Source organism: Rhinopithecus roxellana, chromosome 9 (assembly GCF_007565055.1).
Source record: "Rhinopithecus roxellana isolate Shanxi Qingling chromosome 9, ASM756505v1, whole genome shotgun sequence".
In the NCBI taxonomy this organism is placed as follows: Eukaryota; Metazoa; Chordata; class Mammalia; order Primates; family Cercopithecidae; genus Rhinopithecus; species Rhinopithecus roxellana.
Window position 1 is genome coordinate 7,746,527 of NC_044557.1, and position 26,722 is coordinate 7,773,248.

At 38.9% G+C, this 26,722-nt stretch overlaps 1 protein-coding gene across 2 annotated transcripts in view; it reads left to right on the forward strand.

Annotated features, from left to right (window-relative positions):
- The window catches only part of KAT6A (lysine acetyltransferase 6A), a 124,702-nt gene extending 98,263 nt beyond the window's left edge, over positions 1–26,439 (forward strand). For both annotated transcript variants that reach the window (XM_030937396.1, XM_030937397.1), the window contains exons 9-17: positions 1,092–1,207; positions 6,714–6,855; positions 8,472–8,633; positions 9,695–9,788; positions 12,084–12,315; positions 13,074–13,281; positions 14,595–15,197; positions 18,425–18,737; positions 21,106–26,439. In XM_030937396.1, coding sequence (XP_030793256.1) covers positions 1,092–1,207; positions 6,714–6,855; positions 8,472–8,633; positions 9,695–9,788; positions 12,084–12,315; positions 13,074–13,281; positions 14,595–15,197; positions 18,425–18,737; positions 21,106–23,765 — 4,530 coding nt within the window. In that variant the 3' untranslated portion in view covers positions 23,766–26,439. The remainder of the gene's footprint in view (positions 1–1,091; positions 1,208–6,713; positions 6,856–8,471; positions 8,634–9,694; positions 9,789–12,083; positions 12,316–13,073; positions 13,282–14,594; positions 15,198–18,424; positions 18,738–21,105) is intronic.
- Positions 26,440–26,722: the final 283 nt, after the last annotated feature.

The following is a 26,722-nucleotide window of genomic DNA, read 5'->3' on the forward strand; positions in this document are numbered from 1 at the left end:
TACGTACTTAGGTTTGAATTTCTGATCTGGAAAGTCAGGGAAGTCATAAAGGCTTTAAAAGTTATTCTCTGTTTGGATAATGTAGTTCAGATTATTGCAGGAATGAGGGGCGTATAGATTGTTTTCATGGTAAAGAGAAGGTAGAAAAAAGAAGGTCTATATATAACAGACTATCTTTTTCTTTGGTTAAATCTATGCAGAGCTAGTAATGAAGGGAATTTTAGGCATAGTATAAAATGAAGACTCTCTTGATATTTGTTTTGTCTGATTCTTTTTATATTTCTCTTAAATATCTACTTTCCCAAACTGGAAAATCATCCTTTGTGTGCTTATGTGTTCAGTAGGGCATCTCCATTATTGTCAGCAGAGTCAGTGTGGTAGGACTTCAGCAGATATGCAGTGTCCCTCTCCCTTACTTGTAAATTGTTCTTTATCTTGTATCTCCAAGTATCAGCAGTGTCTCTTTTTTTTTTTTTTTTTTTTTTTTTTGAGGCAGAGTCTCGCTCTGCCGCCCAGGCTGGAGTGCAGTGGCCGGGTCTCAGCTCACTGCAAGCTCCGCCTCCCTGGTTCACGCCATTCTCCTGCCTCAGCCTCCCGAGTAGCTGGGACTACAGGCGCCCGCCACCTCGCCCGGCTAGTTTTTTGTATTTTTTAGTAGAGACGGGGTTTCACCGTGTTAGCCAGGATGGTCTCGATCTCCTGACCTCGTGATCCGCCCGTCTCGGCCTCCCAAAGTGCTGGGATTACAGGCTTGAGCCACCGCGCCCGGCCTTAGCAGTGTCTCTTTAATATTAAGTCACTAAGAGTGAGTTTAGTTGAGGAAAATATTTTTAGTGTTATTAAATGTAGAAATGCAGGAACACCAAATGCTTTTGTTTCCAAGAGATTTATTAGCATTTTTATTCTTCATCTGGGTGCTCTATTTAAGGAATAATATAACTTATTTCAAAATATGTTAGCTTGTTTTAGCTTTGTTTTTGTTTTTGTGTTTCTCCTTTGGAGTCCTGAGAAGACAACATTTAGATTCAGAACTTTGTTATCTCAGTGTGTCTAATTTAGCTAACTTTTGAATGTATTTCTTGACTGCACAGAAAGTTGGAGTGACTGGTCCCCCTGATCCACAAGTCCGCTGTCCCTCTGTCATTGAGTTTGGGAAGTATGAAATTCACACCTGGTACTCCTCCCCATATCCTCAAGAATACTCAAGGTATGTTTTAAGAGACCCTTGACCTTCTGTTTTGAGATCCATAGAAGTCTGGAACTGGAAGGTGTTTTGAAGTCTTGAAGATGTTTGAGTCCACTTTATCCTTGACATTTGAGGAAACTGGGGGCTTTTAAATGTCCGTAATAATAGCAGCAGCTTTGGCAGCCACTTCATCCCAGTTTGCTTTAGATGTTATCTTCTGTAACCTCTCAGACGCTGATGTTTAAAATGAGAAACCCAAATGCATGGTCACAATAAAAGGGGAATGCTTTTTTTTTAAGAGAAATTTGTCTTCACTCCTATCACTAAGAATTTTGAAAAAGAGAAGAGACTCATATATAAATTAATATAAAGTTTCAGTTGATTAGCCTTTGATCTGAATATTTATAATTTGGCAAACTTAGTAAATGGTGTGTTTTCCCAGAAAAAATTGGACAAATGGTGTAAAATTATATATAAATAGTTTGGGCTTCCAGATATATTAATAATCATTGATCACTCACCAGCTTGGTGGCGCTAAAGTGGTCTCATGACTCAGCTCTGAAATTGACAAATTATGTAACCTTAAAAGCTGCCCAACTGCTCTGTGCCTCAATTTCCTCATCTGTAAAGCAGAGATAGTAATAGTGCTTACTTCGTGGGGATATTGAGAACATTAAATGAGCTACAGCATGTAAATCACTTAGAAAATGGTAAGTGCTCAATAATGTCAATTATTATATTTTTTCTTTATGGTTAAAATTAAAAGATGAAATAAGATGAGATCAAAAAATTAAATACTAGTTAATTGAAGTGCAGTAGTGACATTAATGCTCTCTAATCTATAAACTACTTATGCCTCAGTTTCCCGTATAGCAGGGTGTTACAAGAAATAATACGTCATGGTGCTTTGTGGGTTAAATACATGTTCAGAATATTCTCATCCTGTAAGTTTTCACCCATTTAGTAGCATTGCCTGTCCAAAATATTAGCAAAATTTATTCAGTACTTTACAATGTATTGAGTGCCTTAACATGGGTTATTTCCAAGAAACTAGGAATAGGCCAGTATAGTTGTTAAAAGGGCCACCGAGTAAAACTCATTTATCTTTCTACTTTTTCTTTCCATATAATAACTTGCTTCTCTAGTCTATAGTTGAAGTAGAAAAATAGGGGTAAGAATGCCATTTCAGACAGCGACCTCAAAGTGACCACAAACAAAAACAGAAGAAAAAGCAAAACTCCAGGAAGCTAACATACAAGCTCATGAAACACAACAATTGAGGGCCATTTACTGTAGGATCAGTTGTCCCCAAACACTGGTGTGTCTTCAAGGCAGCACATGGTATCATGAGCTGACAACAGTTAATCTGACTTTAAGATAAGGTTACACTGTATTTGCATTTCCATACTGTACATGTATATATATTATACATATATGTATTATGTATAATATATATTACTCCCCAGGAGTTCTGAATAGCCAAGATCTTGTATGACTGAGAAGAAATATGCCAAGGACATGTTGCCTGTAATCATTCAAGAGAATGATGAGAATGGAATAATAAACTGTTGTCTTTTAAGATAGATGTTTAAAGGATTCATTGAAAATGTAACTTTTGTTCTGGTGAGATTTTCATTAGAAAGAGGTGTGAGGAGACTAGTTATCAGTAAAAGAATAAATAATGCCATCAAAAAATAACTTAAAAAAGTATAGTAGGAAACAGTAGAAAGCAGAAACAGGATAGGAACTTATAAAGTTCATCAACTTCCTTAAGCAGTTTTAGACATTTTCTGTATATTTTTTCATCCATTGGGTAGGGTTCTTTGAGTTTTCAATTAGAAAATATCCTGTAATTTTTAATAGGTTCTTGAGTAATTATGACTTTTTTCTGTCTTTATATTCATAGTTCTCTTGGTTACATTTTTTAAAAATTATATTTATTTAAGTGAACTTGAAACTTGAGGTGACTAAAATGTTTGGAGATCTTACATTTTCCAAATAATAAACCTCTATTCTTAATTTTGTTACTGCTTATTTATTATTTTGTGCTAAACTACTTATAAGTTGTTTTCTCATTAAAGGTTTTAAACACTGTAACGTACAAAAACAGGGCAGTAGGAGCAAACAAAAAGGAAAAGATCACAAGAACAACCTCTTTTGGGAAGTGGGATTATGCTTTAGGGAATGTCCTTTCATATCCAAATATTTGTGTATGCATTGTGTAAGTAATCTTGTTTCCCTGTCTTTAAAAATCAAAACAAAACAATGAAGCAATAATACTGTTTCATTTGGAGCAGTGTGATTAAGTCTCAGACATTATGGAGTGTAAAACAGAGTTTTAACTATGAATTTTTCCCACAGTGCCATGTGGTGCCCACACATGGCAGAGACAAGTTCATCACGAAACCTACTCTGCCATTAAGAGCATGACATAGATGGTCTTAAGGCAAAAGAAATTGTCATCATGGGATGCCCTCTGCTCCTGTGCTGCTTAGAGCTTAGCTCTTTGCTTTGAGATCCTAAAGAGGCAGATTCCTAGGTGATAGAGTAGCCTAGGAAGATTCCTCTGCCTTTTGATTCTCCTCTGGGCTTTATTTGATTCTTAGATTATGAGATTTTCACTAGAACCAGTTTGATTATTCTCATCATTCCAGTTACTGAAGAAGAAACCAAATAGGATCCCTAATGCGTTTGGCTATTAAATTATTGAGTAAAATTGATGAAAGAAGAATACAAATAATAATTGTTAAGTAATAGCAACTGTTATTACCATCCCTTGAGCTTGGTACTGGACTAAGCATCTCTGGTGTAATTCTGTGAGATGAATATTACTGTCTTCATTTTGCAAACCTGGTTCCAGACAGTACAGTGTATAAGTGGCAGAACTTGAAGCTCACTTCTCTCTTACTACATAGCCATAACCATTAACCACTGGGCCTGTGCTACTCCATGTAGCATGTATATCTAGGTTGATCTCACTTGACTTGTACCATAATCTTAGATTTAAGTAATATTTGGTATAAATTGTATTGTTACATTAAAAATTTGCTACAAGTTGACTGCACAAACTGCTACTATGTTGGGCCATGTTCAGAAGCCAGAAAGTACTGTAGAAATTCCTGAGAATAATAATTGCATCATTCTAGAAGTTAGAGAAGCACGCCCAGCTGCAGCACAGCCCTGGTTCCATGGGCTGGGTTGTCAGCATTGCGGCAGACTTTAGAATAAACTTCCAGTGTGGAGGTGACACTTCACGTACAGTTGATCAAAACCACCGTACAGCTACATATTTGATAGCTGAGACCTAGGTCCTGCCAGGAAGAAGATCACTAAAAGCAGCCCCCAACAAGATTCTCCAGGGCTAGGAGTATTCATAGTCTTTATAAATACATTTCATTTCATGTAGTCTCATGTTTTTCTTTATGATAGATCTGTATTCAGTGAGAGAACAGCAGTTGTTTATAATATTACTAGAAATATTTTGGTTTTCCGGTAGTTTTTTTCCAGATGATTCCCTTTAGATTAGCAGTGTCATCCCAGTGGGCTTGGTTCTAATAAAGTAAGGGGCTTTTAAAATGTTTTCAGCGAGAACTGGATTGGAGTAAAGTAGATCACAATGCTTGTTTTCAGTTTACTATTTTTCACATAATAAGGTTCACGAAAGTTGTTTCTTTTTTTAATCATCAATTAAATGCCATACATGCCATACATCTTGCCATTCTAAGGAAGTAGCATGAACTCTTCATTTACTGGAGAAGACTTGACAGTAATTTTCTCAGAGCTTTTATTTCTCCTGATGTTTCTTGAGCAATTTGGTTACTGTGAGAGCGTTAAACATTTTTGGCCTTCTCTCACAGACCTTAGGACATAAATTGTACTTTCTTTCCCTCCCTCCCTCCCTCCCTCCCTTCCTTCCTTCTTCCCTCCCTCCCTTCCTCTCTCCCCTCTCTTCCTTCTGTTTCCAGAAAAGTAATTAGCATTTATTGAATATTTTCTATTTTTTAATTGACAGATAAAATTGCATATATTATGTACAACATGATGTTTTGAAATATACACATTATGAAATACAACTAAATCTAGCTAATTAACATAAATGGTACTTTATTTTCATGTCTCTGTGCTGAGATCTAACAGTTGGATTGGATGCTGTTAAAGTTGGCATTTATCTTTACCATGATTTGGTAAATGATCTGTCACTTTTTTACTCTATCATTTTTACAAAAATACTTTAAAAAGCAGAAAATTTTTAGTTTCTCAGATTCGTATTATAGGAAGTATTTAGTTGTAATATTTAGCCCTCAAAGTGAAACTGTACACAGATAGTGTTACTTCTGTATCTTCATGCCGTGACAAGTTAAGATTGCTCATTGAGAATTTAGCACAGGTAAGAGGTAAGTAAAACAGTTAGGGAGGGAGGTGCCACCCATTACATCTACATAAGGAGACTCATTCTTCCTCTTCCTTTCAAGAAGAAATTACTCAGAATCCAGGTATTCAGGAAGGTGGTCTCCCAGTTATAGGTCACCTGTAAGACTTATTTAATACATTTAGTGCTCATATTAGATGATGAAGTTTATAAGGAGCCATTTCATTCTGTGATTTGTAGCTCTGGTGGTGAAGATGGAAAAACCTCTTCATCTGGTGGTTCCTCCTGAATAGTGGGGCTTGAGGCAGAATGCAGTGGAAACAAAGTAGCCAACGACACATTGCTTTCCATGCTCTTAGCTCCTGCTTCTTGGCTTTATAGTGCCAGTTCATTATTTGTTTCACTCAGTGCTTAATTTTGGAGTGGTTGTACTAATAATATAATTACAAGTTGTATTGGTGTGGCTAACATTAGAGATTTTGAAAAACAATATTGTATGTTTAGTAATATTATAGTACGAAAGTTCCTTGGAAGCTTTTAGTGTGCTGAATTGAATGACAGTTTAAAAAATAAAAATAAGATGTGAGATTATATGGGAAGAATTAATGCACATTGTGAATCCCCCAGGAAAGATGGGAAAAAGCATGTGCCCTCTTGCCCTTATTTGAGCATGAAATCCTTAGTACCTGCAGGATTCGTGTTCCGTAAATAAACCTTGGGAAAAACTTTAGTAGAATGTTAGATGTTTACAGATAAATTGTAATTATATTTTAAAAGCTGCTTTCAGAGTGGGAACTTGAAAAAATAGTTGTGGTCTTCACATAAACCAAACATTTTTGTGTGTCTTAACCTACTTAGCAAATATTATTTGCTTTAATTCTAGGGTAATATTTTAAGCATAACTATCCAAATTGATAGCAACTAAATTAATTTTTTCTTTTCATCTCAGTACTTAATATGAGACAAGATACAGTAATTTATTTGAATTATATATTTTGTCATTTTACCATCCAATATTTTTGCATATGCAGTTTTTTTGTTTTTTTTTTTTTAACCTGTTACCTGGGTAGTAATGAGAGGCAAAAAGATGATAATTGTGCAAGTTTGAAATTCTCTAAAATATAAAGCCCTGTCTTTTTGTTTGATTATCATTTACAGGCTTCCCAAATTGTATCTTTGTGAATTTTGTTTAAAATATATGAAAAGTAGAACTATTCTGCAGCAGCACATGAAGAAATGTGGTTGGTTCCATCCTCCTGCCAATGAGATTTACAGAAAGAATAATATTTCTGTCTTTGAGGTAAGGTAGATACTTAGTAATTGTCCTCTAACCCATTTCAAAAGTAGGGCCACCTATATTGCATCTATTGTGCAACTTACCATTGTCTTACTATTTTGTGTATCAGTAAAAAGGAAAAAGTTCTAATTACAATTTTTAAAACTTCATTTGATTATAAAATGCCAGTTGATTTTGCATAAAGATGTGATAAAAGTACATCTTAGAATCTATGAAATATGGCATTTAAATGAAAGCATTTCTATCACTTATTTAAAAGGAATATCTCACAGAGATCTGTTTAATAGTAAATCTTAATGTGATGATGATGATGTGTGACCTCTGCTCTCTGATTCTCTATTGCTGTTAGTAGTGCTTTTGATCCTCAGTTCTGTGGTTTTCATGCCAAATATTAATTGAATACTTATGTGCCCTGTTACTTACTCTAACAGTAAAATTTCAGATGGTCAGGATCCCCTCAGTCTCTCACTTTCTTGGTCCTCCCTAAGACTCTTAAGCGATCAGTAGAGGAGTTCTTTATCTTGGGAGAAGCTGGGATAGGTGTGGTGTAAAACACTGTTTGAAAAGGATATTAAATTACCTGGATTGTTTAGGAGTTCTGTTAGTATCCCAGACAGTGTCTTGGAAGCTAATGTGGGCATCCATTGGCATTTTGATAAAAAAGAAAGCTCTGGCAACTCCATTAACACAGACAAGGCTGCCAGGAGTGAAAGAGTAGAGTTCTAGCTCCTGGGCCTGGCCAACCTGGAGCTGCATTTACTACATGATTACTTGAGGAACCCACTTAGTACTTCTGCTTGGCAATAGTTAGTACCCCCTCAAGTAGTTTTATCTGGGTTCAAGCCAGATCGTGTAGTCAGATTGCATTGCTTCAGGCTGCTGACATAGATTAGACTACATAGTTAGATCTTATTTTACCTAATAAATGTATTTTAGAAGGATTGTATTTAGATCTTTCGTTGTGTGTTAAATACTTTGAAAATGAAGCTTGCTATCCAAAGGATTGCTACAATTCATCTTTTTATTAAAGCAAAAATTGCTCTTTTAAAACCAGATTATCACCTCCTTATCTGGCTGTTCCTGCTTTGTTGAAGGTACGGTGTTTTATATATTTGGTTGTCTTAAAACAGCAGATACCAGCCGGGCGCGGTGGCTCACGCCTGTAATCCCAGCACTTTGGGAGGCCGAGGCAGGTGGATCACGAGGTCAGGAGATTGAGACCATCCTGGCTAACACGGTGAAACCCCGTCTCTACTAAAAATACAAAAAAAAAAAAAAAAAAAAAAAAAATTGGCGGGCGCCTGTAGTCCCAGCTACTCAGGAGGCTGAGGCAGGAGAATGGCGTGAACCTGGGAGGCAGAGTTTGCAGCGAGCCAAGATCGCGCCACTGTGCTGCAGCCTGGGCGATAGAGTAAGACTGTCTCAAAAAAAGCACAAAAAAACAGATACCATAATACTACTATTTCAAAGGATGGCTTCCAGGTTCCATAGTGTTCTGGTCATTGGACACCTTCTCCTAGGCTGGACTGTGGATATCTAGAGTTGCTTTTAACTGATACATATTATTCTAGAACTAAAGAGACCCTCTATTGACTGTTTTGTTCCGTTTATTTCTCTAGGTTGATGGGAATGTGAGTACCATTTATTGTCAAAACCTGTGTCTCTTGGCAAAGTTGTTTCTTGACCACAAAACCCTCTATTATGATGTGGAGCCATTTCTTTTTTATGTACTAACACAGAATGATGTCAAGGGCTGCCACCTTGTTGGCTACTTTTCTAAAGTAAGTATGTTAGCTTAAAGTTTGAATTCTTAACGGAAATCTGAAACAGTCTTTGCTGGTTCTCACTCGGGGACACAACAAGATGCAGCACCTCCTAGGTGTCATCTAGTTGTTTGGAAAGAATAGAAGGAACATTTGGAAACTTACCAGGTGCTAGAAGGTGCTTAGTAACATTCAACAACCTGTATTCTCCGAGGAGTATAGACTGCTGGCAGTACTCACGAGGAAGGTTTTAAATGGCTTCGCTTCCCATGGTAATAACATGGAACTTGTGAAATAAACAGTCATTAGCTCTCTGAGTTCTGTCTCAGCTTAAATCTTCTTTTCCTAATTTGAACTTTAAGCATAGAAATAAAAGTAGGCATTTTGATTAAAGGATATTTTCTCCTTTTTTAATCTTCCATTCCCTTAGAGGGAAAAAGTTTCTTTTCTAGTCAGACAGCATAAAAGATATACTTTTATTTAAGCAAGCCCATGATAAAATCCAAGTGTATAGAACAGTTAAGGGGAAGTACTAGCTTTTTATAAGCATTTATAAGAATTCTTTAGGCTACTTCATTAGTTAGATATGACTTAAAATATACTGACTCATTTATAAAATTATAAAAATGACTATTTTGTGTCAAGTTAGATACAGCTAATAGGACTGCTCTGAGTAGCACCAGAGCAGGAGAGAAAGAAAACTCTGACATAATTAATGAGTCTTCTCACTTCTAGAGTGGCACACTGATTGATCATTTGCAGCTTTACAGATTGTTTGGGACTCAGATTCCAGTGCTGATCCTTAGGCATTGGCGTACTGTTTTTGAGTTGCAGATGGTGTTGGATGACATTGTTTTGTTTTATAGTTTTACTCTCCTGGGATGGTTGCTTTGTGGGTAATGGCAGTGACTTGACATTATCCTATCTTCTCCCAGTTGGGTAGTTTTTTCTTGATGTATATGGCTATTCCCAAAGGACCAGGGCTGTGGGTTTTGGCCATTAGTCTTTGTTTCTTAATTCGCATTATTACTCACTTTTACCAGCCTGTTTTAAAACTTGACTTGTATTTTCTCCACCAGGAAAAGCACTGCCAACAGAAGTACAATGTTTCCTGTATAATGATTCTTCCTCAATACCAGCGTAAGGGCTATGGCAGGTTTCTCATCGATTTCAGTAAGGATTATATTAATTTCTCATTGGTTTCTTCCAGTGGACCTTCTGTATATATGTTTTTAAAGATTTGTAGGTGCTTTGTTGGCTGCTAGTATCACTTGTCATATTGCTGTATGAGTCTTTAAAACCTAAAGCCACTGCTGGACATTGTGGCTCATGCCTATAATCCCAGCACTTTGGAAAACTGGGGTGGGAGGATTGCTTGAGCCCAGTAGTTCAAGACCAGCTTAGGCAACATGTCAAGACCCTGTCTCTACAAAAAATTTAAAAAGTTAGGTGGGCATGATGGCATGCACCTAGGGTTCCACCTACTCAGGAAGCAGAAGTGAGAGGATCACTTGAGCACCCAGGAGGTTGAGGCTGCAGTGAGCAGTGCTACCCCTGCATTGTAGGCTCCAGCCTGGGCCACAGAGCAAGACTCTGTCTCAAAATAAAAGTGGAAATAAATAAAACCTAAAGCAACACGTTCCTTTTTATTTTGGTTGGACACAAAATATTTTTAAACAGCTAATATTGAATAAAATTTTGTGTGATGTATAGCACATACCTTTAATTTCCAACTGTTCATTTACAGTGGAACTTAGTTGTATGCAGTAATACTAATAATACTAAAAACATTGTATAACTACTTCAATTAGAGATAATAAGGAAGTACTGTGAGCCAGGCGCAGTGGCTCACACCTGTAATCCCAACATTTTGGGAGGCCAAGGTGGGCGGATCACAAGGTCAGGAGTTCGAGACCAGCCTGTGCAACATGGCAAAACCTCATCTCTGTTAAAAATACAAAAAGTTAGCTGGGTGTGGTGGTAGGCACATGTAATCCCAGCTACTCGGGAGGCTGAGGCAGAAGAATTGCTAGAACCCGGGAGGCGGAGGTTGCAGTGAGCTGAGATCATGCCACAGCACTCCAGCCTGGGCGATGAGCGAAACTCCATCTCAAAAAAAAAAAAAGAAGGAAGAAGAAGTACTGTGCTTGCCCTAGTTTTGTTATTCAGTTATCTGAGAAAATGTGTGCATTTTTTAGGTAGGCTCTACCTAGCGGTTAAACATATGCAACACATCTTTAGATATCTGAAGAAGTGAATGATAGAGAAAATTGTTTAATCTGAGTTCAAAAGTGACAGCTCACAGTTCTGAAGAGATCATTGTGGAACTGTATTTTGTACTTTGTTTCACACGTTGGTGAAACAAAATGAAATAGTAATTTGAGGGAATATTTTACCTCAGATACTGCTATAAAATGATATTTAAATGAATATATGCAGAACTAATGGTTCAAACAAAGGATTTTGATTCCAGTCTTGAGATGTTAATTAAGCCTCTTCTTGGCTTTAGACTGTCCTTCTGTTTATATTTTATTGGACGCATGTACTACTGGTTGTTTTACACATTTTCTGGTCTTTTTAGATGAGCAGTAGGGGATGGAACTCAGATTACTTCCTTTAATGTTAATATATTGTTTTGAAATAGGACTCAATTAGACATGTTATATATACCATTAAATTGCAAAGTTAGGAATTACTTTTGGTGATTGGGGGGGTTGTGTGTTTGTGGTATACAAACTGTCCATGCAATAACAGTAATGTTTGTATTTACTTTTCCTAATGTAATATGTTTCCAAAATAACATTCTTAGACTGCTTTTACGTTTTCTTTAAACAGTAAAAATAACTTTCTCTGCCATCTCCATTTTCGATGCTTTTCCTTAGAAGTTAGGCCTTTGTTTTTCAGTTCTTGAGAGTCATGCACTATAGAGGACAGAGTCCACAGTTCCACACTTATGTTGGCAGTCCTGCTTGCCTAGAGTTAGAGTGATAGGTAATTGTGAGGAGTTTTGGTTGAAGTGAAAGATTGTCATCTAATTCGCTTACAGAACTACAGTTTTAATAGGATTATGTGAAAAGGAAGGCATTCTTTTGTACTTTGGACTTCTCAGTTCAGATACAGCAGTTGCCACCTAGTGGTCCAAATAAAGCATGCAAGGCTTGTTTTCCCCAGAATGTTGAACGAAACTGTTAAGAGTCCTGATTTTTAACACTTTGAATATTTTAATAAGGTGACTGATATTAACTGTAGACATAATAATACTGAGTCTTCAATACATGTAAATTTTGTATTCTTTCTGCAAATTTGTTTTAAAGTAGTTTTGCAATTTTTTTCTTTCTTTTTTCTTTTTTGAAGGAATTTATCTTTGGAGTTATTCTTGGTTGTAGAAGAGGGGATTGTTATTTTGGTGAATCCAGTTTTCCAGAGTCTCTAACCTAGTTCTGATTTGAGTTATTTGTGATTCTTTAGGTTATTTGTTATCAAAGCGTGAAGGCCAAGCAGGGTCTCCAGAGAAACCGTTATCCGATCTGGGTCGTCTTTCCTACATGGCATATTGGAAAAGTGTAATATTGGAGTGCCTTTATCACCAAAATGACAAGCAGATCAGCATTAAGAAGTTAAGCAAGTTGACTGGAATCTGCCCTCAAGACATCACTTCCACACTCCACCACCTACGAATGCTGGACTTCCGTAGTGACCAGTGAGTGTCACATCCCTTTGTGTACCTTTGAAAGATAATTAGGTTGAAGGTTTTTGGATCAACCAGTCAGATTATTGATGAAAGGGCATTAACTAATATAAATGATATACTTGGTGATAATGAGATATCATTTTCCTTTCTAGGATATTTTATTTGATTGACTATATGTATATATATATGGTCTATAGTCTCTATATATGCTTTTTAAACTGAACTGTTTTTCTGGTATTCCTCCTAATTTTTGAACCTAAGCTACTGAATCTTTCATATTCTAGTATTGGGAGCTCTTTCACAATACAAGAAGTAACCAGTCTAGAAACAGAGTCATTAAATAAAATGCCCATGACAAATTTTCATATAAATGGCACAAAGTGAAAATAGATTGAAAGGAAGAACGACAGTTCACCCTTCCCTAAAGTGGTCAGAAAAAGGTCACAAAGAAAGGAGGCATTTGAGCCAAATAAATGGAGAATAGGAAAGAGAATGCCGAAGAGCAGCAGAACTTCCGGAGCGGGACATGTGAGACAGTAGGCAGTGAAAACAGCCCGCGGCTACGGTAGAGAGCGAAGCGTTTGTCCTGCTTCACGCTCCTGGTCGTCTTCATGTGGTGTCACATTTCTGCGTTCCATCTTTCCGGGCAGGCTATCTTTGCAGTACCCATCATCTTCTACAGGCTTCACCAGGGGTCTCATCTCCACATTCATTTTTATGTACATCTCGTACATGGTTGATTGCTATAAACTTTTCTCTGGTTCCAGATTTGTGATTATCCGCCGGGAAAAACTTATCCAGGATCACATGGCAAAGCTTCAGCTGAATTTGCGACCTGTAGATGTAGATCCAGAATGTTTGCGCTGGACTCCAGTCATAGTGTCCAACTCTGTGGTCTCAGAGGAAGAAGAAGAGGAGGCTGAGGAAGGAGAAAACGAAGAGCCACAATGCCAGGAAAGAGAATTAGAGATCAGTGTAAGGGCATGAATAGTCTCTATTTTTGATGACAGAAGATATATTTTTGATTTCATGAGTATTTATGGTAATATATTATGATAATCTTTCACAGAAAAGTAAATTCACATTAGAACATCAAGAGTGTTATTTCAATGGTAGAGATTTCAGGAAGACTGGGCCTGGTTTACTTAGGTATTTTTAAGCCTTTGACAATTAGGAGGAGACCATCAAATTTCTTATAATGTGTTACTTGTGAGAAAAATATTTCTTACTAGGGTGCCAAGAAGCAACTCAATTTTAAGCTGGATAGTAGTTGAGAAATCTAAATTGAATCCAAATCTGACAGTTTTAAAAAATGAAATGGAGGTTGGGTGTGGTGGTTCATGCCTGTAATCTCAGCGCTTTAGGAGGCCCAGGCAGGAGGACTGCTTGAGACTGGGAGTTCAGGACAACCAGGGAAATATAGTGAGGACCCATGTCTACCAAAAAAACCAACAACAAAATGAAGTGGAGATACTATTAAGTAACTATTGTAAACTTGTGTATGTTTTCTAATGGGGCACCAAAACATCCCGTGGACACACAGATCTCTTTAGCCGTTAAAGGGTTGCTGGTGAACTGTAGTGCATGTGTCATTGTCAGTATTCTTCATGTGATGCATACTTCTATAGCTCTTTTTTTTTAAGCAGTGCTTCATCTTTTCAACACCTGTGTCCTTTAATAAACATAAAAAATCCCATGCCCCTCTTTAGTGCAGTTTAATTTTCAAAATGAAATTATTCAGAATAAAAGTAAATTTAAAAATTACATAAATTTTCTTTCATATTTCTCAAATGCCTCCTTCCTCTTGCCCATGTCATGTGTCCCAAGATCCTGTCTCCTCCACCCTGTTTACAAATTTTTATTTCTGAGAAATTTTGTTAAACAATCTCATTTAACATTTAAAAGAGCAATAGTATTCACTTTGCTTATTGAGGGTGGTGCTGCAGAAAGGTTCAGAGCACAGGCTCTAGAGTCAGACTGCCAGGCTTTCTATCCCAGCATCTTCACTTCCAGATTACTTACATTTTTTTGTACCCCACACACCTCATTTGTAAAGTGGAGATGTAGTGGTAATTCTTCATATGATTGTTGGGGAGATTAAATGAATAATGCATATACAGAATTTAAAACAGTACTGAAACAGGAAATATCCATGTTAAATAATTGATCATTTTCTTTTTAAAGCTCAGTTTCATTTTCTTCTCTCAGTACTTAAAAGGTCAGAATAGATAAATGTAAGCAAACAAGACTGAAAAATTAACCAGCATTGTTTTATTTTCTAAAATCAGGTGGGAAAGTCTGTGTCTCGGGAGAAGAAAGAACAAGATTCTTATTCAGTAGAAAGTGAAAAGAAACCAGAAGTTACGGCTCCAGTCAGTTCTACACGTTTGAACAAACAAGCCCTTCCTCGTGATAGTCTTCCTGCAAATAGCCAGCCATCTCGGAGGGGCCGCTGGGGGAGGAAGAACAGAAAAACCCAGGAACGCTTTGGTGATAAAGATTCTAAACTGCTCTTGGAAGAGACATCTTCAGCTCCTCAGGAACAATATGGAGAATGTGAGGAGAAATCAGAAGCCACCCAGGAACAATACACTGAAAGTGAAGAACAGCTGGTGGCCTCTCAGGAGCAGCTAAGCCAGGATGGGAAACCTGACCTTCCCAAAAGAAGACTCAGTGAGGGGGTTGAGCCCTGGCGAGGACAGCTCAAGAAAAGCCCTGAGGCTCTGAAGTGCAGATTAACAGAAGGAAATGAGAGGCTGCCCCGCCGCTACAGTGAGGGTGACAGGGCTGTCCTCAGGGGCTTCAGTGAGAGCAGCGAGGAGGAGGAAGAGCCAGAAAGCCCTCGGTCAAGCTCACCACCAATTCTCACAAAGCCCACGCTGAAGCGAAAGGTAACACATTTCTTTCCAGGTCTTCTCTTCCTCTAATTCCAGTTTATCATACACCTTTTCGTTTTAGCTTACATTTCTGAAAGAGTATAAGTTAGAAATTCCTAGTGTGTTGCTTTATAAACCTTAAGCCTCTATATATTGTAGCTCAAGATCTTCCCAGTGAGCATTTGAGATGTGTGTGTTTGACTTCTTTGATTCATGGGAATTCACTTAGAAATCATAAGCTTATTTAAGGGCTCCACCTCCTGGGATGCAAACAAACTTTTTTTCAGCTTACTGGTTTGATGTTCAAATCATGACTTTTAGGGGCTTTAAAGATATTTTTGAAGTATGTACAGATTAGAAGTGTTTATGTTAGAAAAGGAGGCCAAAATATTACATAATTAATTGGAAAGTGAACATAGTGCTGCCGTACTCAGAGTGAAGTCACTCATCTTGGGTGCTACTGTTTTCTCTGTACTCTCCCTGCTTCTCACACATGCCTCCAGTGGTTTAACTTGGTGTCTCTTGCTTTAAAAATATTTTCTAAACTATATTCCATCATAATGATAGCCAATTAGTTATTAAATAATGTATGATGATGATAATGAATTCTGGTAAGCCATTTACCAGAAACATCCCAGGCTATGGAGTGGATTTTAAGCATTGCCAGGAGGCAGCCAGACTAAAGCGAGGCCGCTCCCTGGAAGAGCCACTCAGCCAGCTTCCAGCCAAAGCAGTACAATTGTTCCTTTCCTTACAGGGTCTTGAAAAGCAAGGCACGATCTTTTTTTTTTTTTTTTTTTTTTTTAAGAATAATATCTTTAGAGCAGTTTTACATTTACAGAATTACTGCAAAGAAAGTACAGAGAGTTCTCGCATACCCAACCCGTTTCCTCTATTATTACTCCCTTGCATTGGTGTGGTATATCTATCACAGTTACTGAACTAGTGTAGATACGTCAATAACTAGAGTTCTTACTTTATTGAGATTTCCATAGTTTTCCCTAACGTCCTTTTTCTGTTCCAGGATCCCACCCAGCATATCACATTACATTTAGTAGTCGTGTGTCTTTAGGTTCCTCTTGGTTTTGGTAGTTTCTCAGAATTTCCTTAGTGTCGATGGCCTTCACAGTTTTGAGAATGACTGGTCAGGTATTTTGTAGATGATCCCTCGTGATATTAGAATGGGGTAATATATTCTTGACAGGAAGACAATAGAGGTAAAGTGCCATTCTCATCATACAACTAAAGGGTACCTGTCAGCATATATCTATCAGTATGTATAGGGAAGCTAGGCATAGTGGTCACTCTTGTAATCATAGCTGCTTGGGAGGCTGAGGTGGGAGGATCACTTGAGCTGGAGGCTGTCGTGCACAATGATTGTACCTGTAAATAGCCACTGCACTCCAACCTGCGTGACATAGCAAGACCCCATCTGTAAAAATAAAAAACAAGTATCAAATATGAGGGTATTATCAATATTATTTTTCCCTGTTGAAGTTAACTTTGATGACCTGGCTTAAGATATTGTTTGTCAGGTTTCTACTTCTCTTTTTTCTTTTCCCTGTACTGGAAGGAAGTCACTGTGCATATAGCTACACTTAAGATTTCTGCCCCCTCAGAATGGAGGCTCACCATAAATTTGAATTTCTGCTTGGGAGATTTGTCCTTTCTCCCTCATCTGTTTATTTATCCAAGCATTTATTTATATCATTATGGACTCAGATATTTACGTGATACTTCGGCTTATAATCCAGTAGTACTACTTTTTAAAATTTGTTGCTTAAATTGTTCCAGTTTTGACCATTAGGAGCTCTTTTCTCTCTTTCTGTTTCCCTTTTGGGGCTTCTTCCCCCCCCCCCCCCCCCCCCCCGATAGAATCTTACTCTGTCACCTAGGCTGGAGTGGAGCAGCATGATCTCAGCTCACTGCAACCTCCGCCTCCTGGGATGCAAGCAATGCTCCCACCTCAGCCTCTTGGATAGCTGGGACTACAGGCATGTTCCAACATGCCTGGCTAATGTTTTGTACTTTTGAGAGACAGGGTTTTGCTATGTTGCTCAGGCTGGTCTTGAACTCCTGAGCTCAGGCAGTCCACCTGCCTTGGCCTCCAAGGTGCTGGGATTACAGGTATGAGCCACCGCGCCTGGCCTCCTGTGTTTAACATATATACTGTTGTTGTCATTGTGGAGTCTTTTTGTTTGATTTTAAGCATTTCCTTTTTGGCACTACAAGATGCTTCAAGTTTATCTTGTATATTTCATGCCCTAGACCTAGAATCAGCCATTTCTCCAAGGACCAGGCCGTTTCTAATCTAATTTGAAAAATTACATACTCAATTGGGACTAGTAAGTTTGAAGCAGAGAAAAGTTGAACATTGACTAACTCTGCTGTTCATTGCATGATCATGAAGAATAGATCTTTGTCATCCTACCACTTATATTGACAGTTTATGAAGTAAAACAAATCATGTTAAAAAAAAAAAAGAATAGGCAGTAAGCTCACATGCAAAGTAATTTTGAAGTTAATGAATAAATGCTTTGACTGGATGTGTGAACTTAAGCAAGTCTTACAGCCTTTCTGACTTCTGTAGAATGAAGGGATTGGATTAGATCATCTCTGGGGCATCATCTCTTATTTTGTGATCTTAGTTGTATAATTTAAGCTACTTGGTCAGTCCAGTGCGAAGTTGTGCTCAGTGTGCCCAAATTTCAGTAACAGATTTATTTTACTTTTGAAATATTTCACTAACACTGAGTAAATACATTTCAGCCCCATATTTCTACATTCCACAACTTTTTATGAGTAGTTCATGAAAATGGCATACAACTTTACTGATAGTTCTGCAAACCTTCACAGTAGTGCTGTAAGACAAAGTGTTTTTATTTCTCTTTTGCTCTTAAGAAAAAATTAAGGGATTAGCCTCTGGGTCATTTCAGTATTAAAATAGGCAACTCTCTAGGGTGCTAAATTTAACTGAACTATTAAGAGAATTATCATGTCTGCTATTTGGAGATGGCTGCGTATTCTTTTACAAAGTTGTGTTCAGTTGCCTAACACCTTTGTATGTATAATAAGTATATTATCTTACTATAGTATTTTGAAATAATATTCAAAATATTTTTTGGCAAACAACATCTTCATTTTATATGTGCTAATTCTATTTGGTTTTAAAACTGTTTTCGTGTTATTAATAGAAAAGATAGTGTTCCTAACTGTAAATACTTGCTTTCTCTATTAAACAGAAACCATTTCTCCACCGAAGGAGGAGAGTCCGAAAGCGCAAACACCACAATAGCAGTGTAGTCACGGAAACTATTTCTGAGACCACTGAAGTGTTAGATGAACCTTTTGAAGATTCTGACTCTGAGAGGCCAATGCCAAGATTAGAACCCACGTTTGAGATCGATGAAGAAGAGGAGGAAGAGGATGAAAATGAACTTTTCCCTAGAGAATACTTCCATTGTTTGTCTTCGCAGGATGTACTCAGGTGTCAGTCCTCTTCTAAGAGGAAGTCTAAAGATGAAGAAGATGATGAAGAGTCAGATGATGCTGATGGTATGTTTTACAGAACTCACTCACTGTGGATTATTGTCTTCAGATATACAGCAGTAGCAGTGACAGACCTTCAGTAAAAAGGCTGAAAAATGAACACAACCCACTAAGCAAGAACAGGAACGTTTGGCAGTCTCTAAAAAGTTATATCAAGTATATCCATGCTGATTTTTAAATGTGTTTTCCCTTCAACTCAGAACCTATATTAATTTGCCTCTGCAGAAAATATCTTACAATTAGGCAACTGTTCTTTTTTGCCTAATCCTTTCTAAGCCTTTATCAGAATCTTTAGTTAATGGGAGAGTTGGACTCAGCATCAGGAAGATGTAGTAACCCTTCACTAAAATGTGCATTCTTTAGACTTAGTCTGTTTTGCTCATTGTTGTATGCTGAGTGCTTAAGCCAGGTGCTCAGTAAGTAGTGTTAAATGAGTGAATGCTAAGAAGACAATTCTCCAGAAAGAGCAGATTCACGTAAATCAGAACTTGTGTCAGATCTGTTCAGGAGTCTTTCCTGAATTGTATCTCTAGTGTGTCTTACCCAACTAGTAGTGGATTTCTCACAAATGGTAACAATAACTCAAAATACATTTTATAGTGTAGATACAAATCCAACTATTTACTTGTAAAGTAGCCTAGTTATCATTTCTTCTCTAGAGATACTGAAACTAGCTCTCATATATATGAGCCAGGTCAGAAACCAGTCTTTTTCACCCTAGCCTAAAGTTTTCCCGGTGTGTCATGCTGCCTGCATCTGCAGAGTGTTTATCTCCCATGGGGTCAGAATGAGCTTTTTTACTTTGTTGCGTAAATTTGAAGAAATCTGTTTGTCCAGTCTCGGTACGTAAACCTTTAGCTTTTATGCATTAACTAGTTAAACTTTTTAATTCTTTTAAAAATTCAGTTTCAAGTCTAGAAGATAAACTTGCATTTCCTCCATTCTCGTATTGTCTATATAACAAATACTTTTTTTAATTATTTTTTTTGAGATGCAGTCTCTCTCTGTCACCCAGGCTGGAGTGCAGTGGCACAATCTCAGCTCACTGCAACCTCCACCTCCCAGGTTCAAGCGATTCTCATGCCTCAGCCTCCCAAGTAGTTGGGATTATAGGTGCATGCCACCACACCTGGCTAATTTTTGTATTTTCGGTAGAGACGGGGTTTCACCATGTTGGCCAGGCTGGTCTCAAACTCCTGACCTCAAAGTGATCTGCCTGCCTCGGACTCCCAAAGTGCTGGGATTACAGGCCTGGCCAACAAATACTTTTAATATAGTGATAAAATGAATGAGTTGTTTGCTCTATCATGAATGATTCTATAAAGTTTAACTTGTTATGTTTTGAAGTACGTAACTAAGAAACTAAAAATTTATTTTGTAAATCTGGCACTTTACATTCTGTCTTAGATCATTGTACACTAAAATAGTACCCCTGCTGAAGTTCCTGTTGACTTAGATTTTTGCTGATGCAGCCATTTCCTTTGTTGACTTTCAAGTTGCTACTACTAAATATGTCTTCTTTTTAGCCGTGCCCCCACCGCATCATGTTCTTGTCTTGGTATTCTTATCCTTTAAAAATTAATGGGGAATGTGAGTGTACTTACTGCCATTGAACTTACACTTAGAAATGGTTAAAATTTTGAGTTTTATGTTACGTATAATTTACCTTTTTTTTTTTAAAAAATGCTAATAATATAAAATTTATTTTTAATGAATGTAATTGGTGCTTTAATTTTTTCTTGTTTGTCTAGGTCTAAATGTCAGTTTTTTTCTAGGACTAAATAAATGCTTTGCAGCTATTCCCATACAAACACAACATTAACTGAACAGCTGTTTCACATACAATGGCTCAGTCATGGCCTAAAGTAATTGGCTCATCATACTACCTGAAGTGATGATTTGTGGAAACTAAGAAAATCGGAGATATAATATAAATCACAAGCAGAAAAAAAAAAAAAGGAAATAAGCTAATTTGTAACTTTTAGTAGAGACAACTTGATAAAAGTACTGCTTACTACTTATTTGCCTCTTTATAAAGTTCATCTCCATTTTACAGATGAAGAAACTGAAACGTGGAGTAACTTCCCACAGCCATGCAGCTGATGATGATAGTCTTAAATTGGTTCTAACTAGTGTCTTATAACATAATGTTGACCAGGATTCTTTCATAGTTCTGCCAGTTCACTGTGACTTAGAATGTCACTAATTAGTTTTATCCTGTAGGTTCTTAACTTTAAAATAAAGACAATCAGCAGTTTTTAAAAGTAATGATTAATACAGTCATTTCTGTTGTACATGCTAGTCTCAGAAGAAAGAACTAGAAAATGTAAGACCTTGTAACCTGTCTTTATTTTTTTTTTCCCTTCCTGTATAGACACTCCTATCCTAAAGCCAGTATCTCTCTTGCGAAAACGTGATGTGAAGAATTCTCCTCTTGAGCCAGATACATCCACACCTTTGAAAAAGAAAAAGGGATGGCCCAAAGGCAAAAGTCGCAAACCAATCCACTGGAAGAAAAGACCTGGTCGAAAACCAGGATTTAAGTTGAGTCGGGAAATCATGCCAGTTTCTACTCAAGCATGCGTCATTGAGCCCGTCGTCCCCATTCCTAAAGCTGGACGTAAACCCAAGATCCAGGAGAGTGAAGAAACTGTTGAGCCAAAAGAAGACATGCCCCTAACCGAGGAGAGGAAGGAGGAGGAGATGCAAGCAGAGGCAGAAGAGGCTGAAGAGGGTGAGGAAGAGGATGCAGCCAACAGTGAAGTCCCAGTAGCCTCTCCAGCAGACAGCAGCAATAGTCCTGAGACCGAAACCAAGGAGCCCGAGGTGGAGGAGGAAGAAGAGAAGCCCCGTGTCTCAGAGGAGCAGAGGCAGTCAGAGGAGGAGCAGCAGGAATTAGAGGAGCCAGAACCAGAGGAGGAGGAGGACGCAGCTGCAGAGACTGCCCAGAATGATGACCACGATGCTGATGATGAGGATGATGGCCACCTGGAGTCCACAAAGAAAAAGGAGCTGGAGGAACAGCCCACGAGGGAAGATGTCAAGGAGGAGCCTGGTGTTCAAGAGTCTTTTTTAGATGCTAATATGCAGAAGAGTAGGGAAAAGATAAAGGATAAAGAGGAAACTGAGCTGGATTCCGAAGAGGAGCAACCTTCCCATGACACGTCCGTGGTGTCAGAGCAGATGCCTGGGTCTGAGGACGACCACGAAGAAGACTCCCACACTAAGGAAGAGTTAATCGAATTAAAAGAGGAGGAAGAGATTCCTCATAGTGAACTGGATCTGGAAACTGTACAGGCAGTGCAGTCTTTGACTCAAGAAGAAAGCAATGAGCATGAGAGCGCCTACCAGGACTGTGAGGAAACTCTCGCGGCATGTCAGACTCTGCAGAGTTATACCCAGGCTGACGAGGACCCTCAGATGTCCATGGTTGAAGACTGTCATGCATCAGAACATAACAGCCCTATCTCCTCTGTTCAGTCTCACCCCAGCCAGTCAGTCCGTTCGGTCAGCAGTCCCAACGTGCCTGCCCTTGAGAGTGGCTACACCCAGATCAGCCCAGAACAAGGATCCCTGTCCGCACCCTCTATGCAGAACATGGAGACCAGCCCTATGATGGATGTGCCTTCTGTATCAGACCACTCTCAGCAGGTGGTGGACAGCGGTTTCAGTGACCTGGGCAGCATTGAGAGCACCACTGAAAACTATGAGAACCCGAGCAGTTATGACTCCACGATGGGCGGCAGCATCTGTGGGAACAGCTCTTCCCAGAGCAGCTGCTCCTACGGTGGGCTATCGTCCTCCAGCAGCCTCACCCAGAGCAGCTGTGTGGTCACTCAGCAGATGGCCAGCATGGGCAGCAGCTGCAGCATGATGCAGCAGAGCAGTGTCCAGCCTGCTGCCAACTGCAGCATCAAATCACCTCAGAGCTGCGTGGTGGAGAGGCCTCCCAGTAACCAGCAGCAGCAGCCACCGCCACCACCTCCACAGCAGCCGCAGCCACCGCCGCCACAACCACAACCAGCACCGCAGCCTCCACCACCCCAGCAGCAGCCACAGCAGCAGCCGCAGCCTCAGCCCCAGCAGCCTCCGCCCCCACCCCCTCCCCAGCAGCAGCCCCCACTGTCACAGTGTAGTATGAATAACAGTTTCACCCCAGCTCCTATGATCATGGAGATACCAGAATCTGGAAGCACTGGGAACATAAGTATCTATGAGAGGATTCCAGGGGATTTTGGTGCTGGTAGCTACTCTCAACCATCAGCCACCTTCAGCCTAGCCAAGCTGCAGCAGCTGACCAACACCATTATGGACCCTCATGCCATGCCTTATAGCCATTCTCCTGCTGTGACTTCCTATGCAACCAGTGTTTCTCTGTCCAATACAGGACTGGCTCAGCTGGCTCCGTCTCATCCCTTAGCTGGGACTCCTCAAGCACAAGCCACCATGACGCCACCCCCAAACTTGGCATCCACTACCATGAACCTCACGTCTCCTCTGCTCCAGTGCAACATGTCTGCCACCAACATTGGCATTCCTCACACGCAGAGATTGCAAGGGCAAATGCCAGTGAAGGGGCACATTTCCATCCGCTCCAAGTCTGCACCACTGCCCTCTGCGGCTGCTCACCAGCAGCAGCTGTATGGCCGCAGCCCGTCGGCAGTTGCCATGCAGGCTGGCCCTCGTGCACTGGCTGTTCAGCGTGGCATGAACATGGGGGTTAATCTGATGCCTACCCCTGCCTATAATGTCAATTCCATGAATATGAACACCTTGAATGCCATGAACAGCTATCGAATGACACAGCCCATGATGAACAGCAGTTACCATAGTAACCCTGCCTACATGAACCAGACAGCACAGTATCCTATGCAGATGCAGATGGGAATGATGGGGAGCCAGGCCTATACCCAGCAGCCTATGCAGCCAAACCCTCACGGGAACATGATGTACACGGGCCCCTCCCATCACAGCTACATGAACGCTGCTGGCGTGCCCAAGCAGTCACTCAATGGACCTTACATGAGAAGATGAGCAAGATGGACTTGCAATCAAAAACTTAAATATATATAAATAAAGGAACCTTTTATACTGACAAACCAGAGAAAAATGGACCTTTTTCCAGTTAAAATATTGCTGTAGATTTAGAGGAATTTTTCTTTGGTTTATTTTATTTTATAGAAAACCTGATCTTCTCTTTTTTTGGGTTCATTTTGTTCTGGGTTTTGGTTTTCTTCACAATCTTGAACATTTTACAGTAGAACTCATCTAAAAATGGATTTGGGGATGGGGAAACATGCACAAAATCTTTTCATAATTAAAAAGAGCCTTACTTTCTTTACATACCACATGGACAGAATTTGTGTAAAAGTGAATTATCTTTATTTTAAAATGTATGTTTCCCCTCACTGTTTGCAGCTCCCAATGTTGTCATTTTTAAATGTTATATACATCTCAAGGGTTAACCAGACCCTTTCCTCCAAACCCAACCTTTCATTTCCTACTTCATTCCAGCAGGAGGCACTTAGGGGAGACTTGGACGGGGACATGGAGAACAACCCAAGCTCCTTAAAGTTATTATTATTGTTAATATTATTATTATTATTATTAATAAAGTGAGGCAGGAAAATGCTTCTCCTTTTAAAATCCCCTCCACTCCCCACACACACACACCTCTTGAAACCCTTCCCCAAGAATGTTTCTTTATAGACGGACTTCATTGAAATCTTTGTTCTTGAATCAAGTGTAATATAATTTTCTTCTTTTTTAAAATACTCCCACTCAGCACTCAGAGACACAAAAATACTGTAAGTCTCAATTAACAGCAGAATCTCAGAGAAAAGCTGTTTGCAATCCAAATCCAGCCTTTGGAGGAATAGAGATGGTCAATTAACAATCAAAAAGAGGAGATTAACCTCTTGTTTTTTACCACCTGGTGAATCAGCCATAACGCACACACACCACCTAGCCTCTTGTTTCTAGTATGTACTTTGAAATGCTAACTGAGGGTCTTGATGCTTGAGCCTTTGACTGATAAAACTCAAATAGCAGTCCCCAGTGATTTGCCTCTTAACGTTCTTTCTTAAAATGTTGGTGGATGACTGTACATTTTAGTGATTTGAAAAATAACTGACAAACCATTGACACTGTTTATTTTTATGTTGGAAGAGATGGCGCAGATGTGTGTCAGAAGGGAGATCACAGTGTGAGTTTCATAGCTATCTAAATGATACATACCTCTAGTTTTCATTTGTCTTTTGAGATCTTGAGTTCATCTCCTGTGAATCAGAGTGCACAAGCACCTCTCCTGTGAGTGGCTAATGAGAAGAGGGACAGACCGACCACCAGCACAGTAGGGCAGATCTGGACCACAGGATGTTATAACGCAGGTTCATGTGTTGCTCCCAACTCCCTTTTTCTCTCGTGCAACCAGTTCGCCCATTCTCTTCCTACTGCTCCAGGGATAGGTAAAAAAAAAAAAAAAAAAAAAAAATATATATATATATATATATATATATATACCATCATTAGAAGATGGAAACTATTATACCACTTGGTATGTGCAGTCAAATATCCAAAAGGGGGAAGTACTGCTTAAAGAAATATCTGTAAGCATTAAATTCTCTCCTTTATTTGTACATTTTATATAGATAAATTTTTAAAGTACTAATTAGGCATTAACTTTTTTCAAATGCACAGGTTTGTTGGTTTTTTTATACACTTTAATTGATTTTCTCAAGCGTGCTAGGTAGAAACAGGCAGAATTCCACATCTTCCCACTCTCAGCTCTGAGCATGTGCAAGGCTGTGTAGGACCCAGTTTCTCTGTATATACTATTCCAGTTCCCAGTCATCTATGTAGAAAGTGCACTGTGCTGCCCTCGCCCTACATCTTCAGCTGTGTCATTGCTTCCTGGTTGGGGTGGGGACGGGGTGGGTCGGGAGGGAGGTATATTGGGAGGAGGGTGGGTCAAGGCAGAAGGAGAAGCTGTTGAAATGAGGGCCGTGAATTCAGTTTCTGTTGGTTTGCGGTTGTGTTTGTTTTTGTTTGTTTCTTTAAAAAAAATTCAGTCGGGCAGCTCCCTTTTCCACAAGCCTCTTTGTGACTGTAGAACTATTGTAGAAAAAAATGTTCTTTTCTATATTATAAAAGAAATTATCCAACACAGTAATATTGGTACCTGTCATTTTTTCACTTCTGTTTAAAAAAAATGTATTTTTAGCAAGATAACTTGGGTAATCTTCTAAAAAATAAATTTAAAAACTCACTGTTAGTGACTTTGATGCCTTTTAAAATGAGAGCTTTTTCATTTCATTCCATCTTTAAAATTTTTTATCTTTGTTGTAGAATATTAAAAACTATTTTAAGAAAGATAAAAATTCTCTTTAAAGAGATCTCTAGCGTGTGTGAATAGAGCTCCAGATGCCTCTAAAAGCCGCATGTACAAAGGAAGCCACGTCTATCCTGTCTGTTTATATTTGCTTTTCCTGTTTTGTAACCTCTTTGTACTTTGTTCCTGGTGACTTGTAAGCTAAGGGGAAGGGGTGCCTAGATGCCTTTGTATCTCTCCATGTCACGCGCTCCTGGGCCAGCCGGCCTCCCTTCCTCTCCTTGTATGTAATATCTTTTTTTCCCTTTCTAGCAAGTACTTTCAAAAGAACTCTGTACATTTTAACATAAAAAATAAATTATGTTGAGCCATTTTGGATGTCTGTCTTGCATGTGGAATTTTTCTCCCTTCCCAGAATGTCAGAACTCTTCATTTCTTGTTCTACACCCAGAGACCTATAAACATCAGCCTTTTCATTTTCCTCTCTATTACAGAAGCACAAGTCCATGGCCTTGCTTTGAAATTCTGGTTTTCATTTATGTTTGTGTTTAAATGCCAACAATATGGATGGGTTTTCCATTTCCAAAGAACATGGCAGAGTAACCCTACTTTGGATTTTGTAGGGGCATTCATATGAAAAGCTTCTAAAGGGATTTTAATT